Source organism: Achroia grisella, unplaced genomic scaffold, assembly GCF_030625045.1.
Source record: "Achroia grisella isolate CSIRO2021 unplaced genomic scaffold, CSIRO_AGI_Agris_v1 utg853, whole genome shotgun sequence".
In the NCBI taxonomy this organism is placed as follows: domain Eukaryota; kingdom Metazoa; phylum Arthropoda; class Insecta; order Lepidoptera; family Pyralidae; genus Achroia; species Achroia grisella.
The window spans coordinates 1,078,841-1,086,936 of NW_026713043.1; the positions used below are offsets into that span (position 1 = coordinate 1,078,841).

General features: G+C 33.2%; 2 protein-coding genes across 3 annotated transcripts; both read right to left on the reverse strand.

Moving 5' to 3' along the window:
* Positions 1-689: 689 nt before the first annotated feature.
* LOC131852533 (uncharacterized) lies at positions 690-2,490 on the reverse strand. The gene is made up of 3 exons (XM_059203210.1): positions 2,113-2,490; positions 1,500-1,638; positions 690-1,062 (listed from the first exon to the last, which is right to left on the reverse strand). The coding sequence occupies exons 1-3, from the start codon at positions 2,243-2,245 to the stop codon at positions 690-692; spliced, it is 645 nt and encodes a 214-aa protein (XP_059059193.1). The 5' UTR covers positions 2,246-2,490.
* A 2,135-nt stretch (positions 2,491-4,625) lies between these two features.
* On the reverse strand, positions 4,626-7,911 carry LOC131852487 (zinc finger protein 91-like). Of its 2 annotated transcripts, XM_059203151.1 has the most exons (5): positions 7,646-7,911; positions 7,144-7,241; positions 6,390-6,491; positions 5,863-5,981; positions 4,626-5,659 (listed from the first exon to the last, which is right to left on the reverse strand). In XM_059203151.1, the coding sequence occupies exons 2-5, from the start codon at positions 7,237-7,239 to the stop codon at positions 4,783-4,785; spliced, it is 1,194 nt and encodes a 397-aa protein (XP_059059134.1). In that variant the 5' UTR covers positions 7,240-7,241; positions 7,646-7,911; the 3' UTR covers positions 4,626-4,782. The 2 variants fall into 2 exon arrangements, with proteins under 2 accessions (XP_059059134.1, XP_059059135.1); XM_059203152.1 differs by lacking the exons at positions 7,144-7,241; positions 7,646-7,911 and having other exon boundaries at positions 6,377-6,466.
* Between the last annotated feature and the right edge of the window lie 185 nt (positions 7,912-8,096).

Here is an 8,096-nt window from a genome sequence, read left to right on the forward strand (position 1 = left end):
TTAAACTGTATTGCGTAAGTTGACATTATTTGTAAGTAGGTACTAATATCTGTGATATTGTATTCTATTAGAGAGAGAGAGAGCGTCCTGGCTTAGTGACCACTTCGTTGGTCTAGCGGTTTAGCACACCGGTTTGCTTTCGGTGGTCGCGGGTTCGATTCCTCGCACAATGCAGACAGTTGTACTCATTAGTATATGATTATTCGTATCGGTCCGCTTGTTTTCTGTGTATACTGTGTACGTAATTAAAAAATGTGCATGTTTCTAACAGTTGCTTACCCATAACACAAGCTCTTGTACAAACTTGGGACTGAATGCCACTGGATTAAGTGTCCACTGTGTTTCTATTACTTTTATATTTTATTAGACTCCGTTCGCGAATCTTTATTTTTTTAATAATAATCAGACATAGTAATTACAAGAAATACGAACGATGAAAGTGAGTGCCAGGAACTCCGAGCAGTTTCCCTCTCAGCCAGCCGATGGACTCGGCACCCACACGGCAAATTCATGGAATGCTAAAAATTCATCTTTTCCATTTTTAATTATCTATTTATAGCAACATTTAATTACCTATAGATTAGTTTAAATAGAATTTATTTTAAGAAACAAATGAACTGGTACCTGTTTAATTTGGGAAGTACTCACTGAACAATGTTTAAAAGACAAAATATTTGGTTTAATTCCATTTACTCAACAGAACCTTCGATATTGTCAAACCCACACTCACTGGCTGGTGTCACATACGGCAATTCCATCTGACAACCGAACTCCGCCTCGTACAAAACCTGTTGTATCTTCAACCTAGCTCCAGCATTCTGTTTAGCATTCAGCCTCTTCAGTATGGGTGCACAACTGAGTAGGAACAACTCGTCAGGGTCTGTCCTATTGCATTGGCACGGGTTCTCTTCGTCGGTGGAGTTGAGGCGAGCCTTTTTAGGAGACGGTGGGGAATCTTCGTCATCTTCAAACTTGTCGTGGAACGAGAGGTCCGGCAGGCTCTGTATGGCGCGTTGCCGCATTTCCTCTTCAGCGTCGGAGTCCTCGTCTTTCTTGTAAGAGCTGGAAGAGAGTAGAAAATATATCCCGATTAATGTTACGCAAAAACTACTGCACGGATTGCGATGAAGCTTTACAGCAATATAGCTTATACATCAGAATAAATCATAGGCTATGATTTAAAAAGATATTATGTTAATTAAGCGAAATATAATGATAAATTTATTTATTCATTCTTTTGCACACAAAATTGTATACATGGCGGACTTTATGCCTGAGGGCATTCTCTATCAGTCAACCGTGGGGTTGATCAGAGATAGTATGGATATATCTCTGATCAACCCGAGATAGAGTAGATGGTATTGAGATAAATGTAAGGTACGTGTGATGGAGGCGAAATTGTGCGGATCAGCTACTACATTATAAACGCAGAAATTTGTGGTGGTGATTGTGTGTCATCCACACTTTAAACTACTGAATGGATTTTAATGAAACTGTACCTAGACTCCTTGGGTTCTATATGGGGTAACAGGAACCGCATAACCTGGTGGTAAGGCCATCTGGTGCGCCCTCCGTGGGTTCGTCGCAGTTTTATGAAAGAGTCTCGTAGGGAACGCCAGCGTTTCTTGCATTCCGCCTCTGAAATAAACAATGTACCTCTGAAATACAACTTTACGACTGTTATTCGAGATGGGGTAGTCAGAGATACTGTCAAAGTCATGATGAATGTAATACTTAATGGCCTAAATTTCGTTGCTTGTAATGGAATAAAAAAGAGCATAGAACAAGCCTATTGCCGTTGTTCATGATAGTTTGGTTTGATTCAATCATCGGAGAGTCTGATAGAAATATAAATTAACACACAAAGCTTTTTTGGTATTAGGCAGACTCAAACTTATGACTATTAAGGACTGAGGCGGCAGTTAGAGTTGGGGTAGTAAACCGACATTGTCCATTATTATCCAATAATAATTAACATTAACACAAAAATACATCAATCTATCTATATGCAAAATGTTATCAGAATTTGTACAGCCGTATAAAATGTGCAGCGCAGTGTAACAACTGAAATACCTAATTTAAAAAGTAGACAAATAATAGAATGTCTATTACCTGATACGTTGAGTGCGTCTTTTACTTCCTTCCACGCATCATCTCTAAGTTTTGTTTTATTAAATCCACTCACGGACTTATCATACAATATAGGTCGTTTCTCGACCTCTTTTATCAAGTCGATTTCGTTCATTATCAAACTCTTTGGCAGTGACTGTATAATGTAATTGCTTAGCTGCAAAAAAAGGTAGTAACCGTCTTAGATACCGCCCGTGCTTAACGACAGAAACGTATTGATGTTAAAAAAAGTTTTTATAGTAAATATTATTATAAAAAAGTAAACTTTGCGTACTCTTAGGCATTAAAAGAAGTACGAATTTAAAAAAAATATCGAACTGGCTGAATTGATGTACTTATTTAGAATATTTCAAATTTGGAACGTGTATTAAGTACATGGAGTGTGATGTAAACTGAGCAGAGTTAGGGGATTTAGAAGCAGGCAGCGTGGTGGTCGCCGCGCCGGCCGGCCGCGCCGCACGGTACGCGCGCGCCGTACGTATCGAGCGACGCGGTGCGGCAAACGCGTCGGCTTACCAATATAGTAGGGTTGTCACAACACAAATTACTTCTATTTATACGTACATTTAAAAATCACGGGATTTTAGCCCTCAATGAACATTTTAGCGTCGACTTATCTAGGATTGTCAATAACCCAAATTACTTCTATTTATACGTACAATTAGAAAAAATCATGGAATTATAGCTCCCAATGAATATTACCAAAAGAATTTTTGACCGATAATTGGATGGGAGGTTGAAATTGAAATTGATATTTATGTTTCATAATTTTTTTCTTAATAAATTACAATAGTTTTGTAAAATTAAACTACTGCTTACGCTGTAACATAAGTTTTTGTAAGGTCCATGTCTCATTAACTTGTACTGTATTTATTTATTTATTCATGAACAATGTACATTGTATTTGCATGTTGATATGATGGTTGATATATAATAGATTGATAAAATTAATAAATTTACATATTGTCATAAGAATGTCATTAATAAAACATAATAAATAAAATATGCCATTAATAGCCAAAATCGTTCACAAAAAAATTAACAATAATTATTATTAATCAATTCAATATTGGGTACTCAATAGAAATAAATAAATGCAGTAAGATTCCGTGATTTTTTCTAATTGTACGTACAATTTATATCACAAAACAGTACATTACTTCTAAGTATCGACGGTGTAGGTGGTCTAGCACATAGCACCATTGGAAATAACCAATGGTCGCGGGTTTAATTCCTCGCACGGTACAAAAATATGTATTCATAAGTATAATTGTTTATTTCCGTCTGGATGTTTTATTATATTATGTATGTATTTTCAAAAAAATGTATCTAAATATCAGTTATCTAGTACCCATAACACAAGCTCTGCTTACCTTGGGCCTAGTTTGTACTGTGTGAATTGTTGACGAAAAAAATATAAATGAATTCATGTTTGACTGATTTAGCTTATAGCTAGCTAGGGTTGTCAATAACACAAATTACTATTATTTATAAATGTAAAAGTGAGTTTATATGATAAATTTAGCCGTTGGAATGTATAACGACATAAGCAATATCATGGTTATGGTCCTTCTTGTGAAGAGTTTACGTTCCAAATGAGAGGTAGAATAAAAAAATATAACTATTCGAAAGATTATATTAAAATTATTTGAATAAACATTATTCATTTTAATATATTTTTATAAATATTAATGTATTTTTGATCAAAAATCAAAAATATATCACCTGCATAATATAAGCAAATAATGTTTATTCAAATAAACTTAATATAATGTTTCGATAATTTCTTTTTTTAATTTTAATTTGAGATCATTCGTACTATGGGCCCAACTGAAAATCAGCGTAGGCTTTATGTAATTATTGTTGTGCTTGACACAACACGAGTGAATAAAATTATATTATATTTTGTTTAATTCTGCTACCATTACCATGTTTGAGAACTCTAATATTCAGTACGAAATCCTGACTATCGCTACTGGAAGCATTACGACCTATTCTGTTGATGGTCAAATTTCGACCGTTATTGATACCGCCTATATTGCGACATGTGTATCGCCTCTGATTAAGACATCCTCAAGCTTCGAAGAGAGCTCGGATATAGCTTAGTTTTATTCATGTACATTCGAGAAAAGTAACCTTGTCATTAGGTTGGCTAGTCAGCCACTTCAGTAAAATACAAACCGTAAGTATGCCAGTTATAACAAATCAGTTGAGGATTTAATAAATTTAATTAAAAATAAAACAACGGGTATCAAAATATCATTTTTAATAGCGTATAAACTGTAAATATTGATTTTAATATATTTTATTTCAAATGTCACGATATCAATGTGAATTAGAAGAATACTACATACCAATTAACAATATTAACAATAGTCAACTACTTATTTTAATAGTTATAAAAATAACTATGTATACATAGTCATAAATCTATACTATATAGCCATACTTATATAAATATATACCATACTTATATTGGCACGGGTCCGAATGCTGCGGCTAATGGACCGTGAAGAACTCCGGATGAAACCATACAATTGATTTGTGGTAGACGAAAAATAAAGTTCAATAAAAACTCGTACATAATTATAAAAGTATTGCTGTAAAAATTAATATAAATTCAATAAAATATTATGACTCAGTCTCATTTTCTCACACTGTCTCATTATCTTCTTTTTTATTACCAATCACCTCGTACTTCCTACGGTATATTCGTCTCGTTTTCTTACGACGCACAGTACAACTTTGTCGTAGTCTGTGTCCACGCATGGCGCTAGCGTCGCTGAACCTCATGTTACATTTTTCACAAGCGTATGGTTTGACACCAGTATGAAGTCGAACATGACGCGCCAACGCTGATGGATCGCTGAATTTCATTTTACAGTAGTCACACACAAAAGGCTTTTCCCCTGTATGAATCCTCAGATGAGTCTTAAGATTAGCTTTAGCTAAAAATCTCCTGTCGCAGTAGGAACACACAAAATTTTTGATTCCCGTGTGTGTCTTGAGATGAGTGTACAGTGAAGCCATCTGTGCAAAGTTCTTATTGCAAATTTCACATGGGTACAGTCGTAGCCCCATATGAACGCTGTTGTAATGATCATCTCTACGGAATTTTGAATCAAATGTTTTCTCACATACCAAACATTTGCGATCTTCTTTATTGGTTTGTACGCGTACGCCCTTGGTTTTTAATTTTCTATTACTTCTAGCGAGTTTCCTTTTTACTTCATTACGATTTTCTTTAGGTTTGATACAGAATTCCGAACCGATTCCGGTTTGCTTGGGACCTGTGTAATTTATTGTTCCTTTCCATATGGGCTTCTTTCTTTTTGGGTGCATTATTTCCTTGTGCGCCTGTAAATCTTTTTCGAGATAGTATCCAATACCACATTCACATATATGGGGGAAGGGCTCGTGGACGATCAGGTGTGTTTTCAATGTGGTTTCCTTTACAAATCTCCAACCACACTCTTTACATTCGAAGTGCGTCTTGAGGCCGTTGTTAGCGTTCGGGGTATATTCAGTCCTGGAGAAGAATTAATACGTTATTATTATATATAATGTAAAAATTACACATGGTGCAGATTGAAACTGGTATGTACGGTAAATTAGAGTTTCAATATTATAGTCAGAGAGACGAACTTCATAGCGTTACAAAGATTCACACTACAATACTATTTGAAAAATTCGTTAGGATACAATAATCCAAAATAGTTCATAATAACTTACATAATGGGTTTGACATGTTTCAATTTATGAAACGCATATTCTTTCTGTCTTAAAAAACAACAAGAGCATTTCTTGCATTTAAATATTTTTATGCGTTTTAACATCACTACTGGTTGTGTCTGGAAATTAAATACATAGAGTTATCATTTAACATGTATTCTACATATAGTTAACATTTAATATGGACTCTACATGTAGCCCCACACAAATGAGACCACATAAATCATGAGATTTTTATGGGACAATGTGAAAATATTTACGAGTAAATGAATTACTGTGGGTAATTTTTTTTTATTAATCAATGTATTTTTTACGCATAATTTAATCAAATATCAGCATTATGCACTCTTTATCTATATAATTTATAAGAGTATGAAATGTCATACTCCTTCATCAACGAAATTTTCATAAAAAGGAATTCAAAGTTTTTGCTATACATATTAATATAGTGATAATTCATATTTATTGATAGACTGATTGGTTAGAATTGAAGTAAGTTCATAAGTACACATACTTTATACACTTACATCTCCTATGATTGGTCCACTGTTGTTGTACTTATTAATTTGGTCTTGTAATCTCTTTGGTAAGTCATGTACATTGAGTTTCTCTAGTTTCAAAGTAGGGATCTGGAAGAGTAAATTCATACTTGATTAATTCTCAATCACTTTTGGTATAATCAATTAGCCCTGGAAACAATTTCTGTTCTATTGACATTTTATACACTAGCAATATTAATTCCATATAATTTTATGTATTAAGTACTGGTTTGATATTTTTTTATCAATGATAGTGGACTGGTGCACCAGCCTGCATTATTGGTATATGCTGGTGGATCATCAGTGGAAGATGATGAAGTGAACATGACGTCAGGTCAGTTTAACATCATGACAAATTCATCAGGAAATGATCATGATTAAGATTGGAAGAGTAGATTTACAACTCTGAGTTAACTATATCAGTAAAAGAAACTGTATTGATGCCTATGAATTACTATTAATAAAGACTGTTTATTTTATTAATATCAAAATATATATTTCAAGCAAAACACCAATTATTAAAATGTTTAACACATTTGGAACCTTGAAAAATTTTTTGTTGGGAACCACAAAACTTATCAGTTTCCAGTCAAACCTAATTCAATTGGACAGAATACTTCTGGTTGGCCATCACCAAGCAATATCACAAATGTGTAAATGTAAACCTCACACTTCTGTTGATGCTATTGGACTATAATATGTATAATAAATTTATAAGTGTGTACATTTATAGAGAAATTACCTTCAGGTTAATATTTGCTATGTTTCCATCATTCTCCTGTTCCTCTTTTGTTATTATTTCAGATTCAGATACCTGTTTTATTTCGTCGGGATCCATGACTAGAAAATAAAGAAGAAAGGTGACATTTTGTATTGTTATTTTTATAAAAGTATTGTATGAAGTAATATTGTACATATTTTTGTGATAACAGATATGACAATTTTTTTAGGGATCATCTCACTCTCTCTCATGTCCATAACATAATAATGAATTTGTTTAAATGTTAATTCACAAGGAAGTGTCGAGATAACCAACTGTAAGCTGTGGATTTATTACTAATCTATATTAAAATTATACGGAGAGTATTACATAGTATATAGTAATAGGTAATGATTATAAGAAAATAAACAGTCAATAATAATACACATTATCAGACTAGAAATATCACGTAAGAATTTGTACTCCAGTATTATTCACATTCGTAAGCTTAGGCAATACATACAAATATATTCTGTGGACTTACCTTAACTTTTATATGATCAGTATCAGGCTTAGATTTTATAACTTTACCTTCCCATTTCTAAGTATATATTTAATGTTTTGATTTTGTATTTATAGATTAATGTAATGTAAAATAAAACTACAGGTTACAATCCAAAACAAAGATTAATATAATGGTTATTAAGATACATTATTACATACCGATACAATGCAGTATTTTATTTAAATATTTTTATTTATGTATAACTTAACTGAAGTCATTCAGTGATTCAGTCAATCAACGACAGACAATGACATTTGCAGTGTTGCATTGTCCAATTACCTAAATATCATAAGTGCTGTATAGTGCATAAGCCATAAAGACGGTTACTAGCAAATAAATTGATAGATATTGCATACGTCGTTTAATGGGTTATGAGCCGGCATTGGATAAAATTAGTGGTGCTCGTTTTTTTGTCAAATATAAATGTCAT

Bases quoted from the DNA above. Each gene is read 5' to 3' on its own strand.
- LOC131852533 (XM_059203210.1), bottom strand. From the start codon at position 2,245: ATGAACGAAATCGACTTGATAAAAGAGGTCGAGAAACGACCTATATTG. The intron at 1,639-2,112 runs GTAATAGACATT...TGTTTATTTCAG, and splicing joins AGACGCACTCAACGTATCAG to AGGCGGAATGCAAGAAACGC. The intron at 1,063-1,499 runs GTACAGTTTCAT...ACTCTCTTCCAG, and splicing joins ATAGAACCCAAGGAGTCTAG to CTCTTACAAGAAAGACGAGG.
- LOC131852487 (XM_059203151.1), bottom strand. From the start codon at position 7,239: ATGGATCCCGACGAAATAAAACAGGTATCTGAATCTGAAATAATAACA. The intron at 5,982-6,389 runs GTAAGTGTATAA...TTTAATTTCCAG, and splicing joins GTGGACCAATCATAGGAGAT to ACACAACCAGTAGTGATGTT. The intron at 5,660-5,862 runs GTAAGTTATTAT...ATTCTTCTCCAG, and splicing joins AAACATGTCAAACCCATTAT to GACTGAATATACCCCGAACG.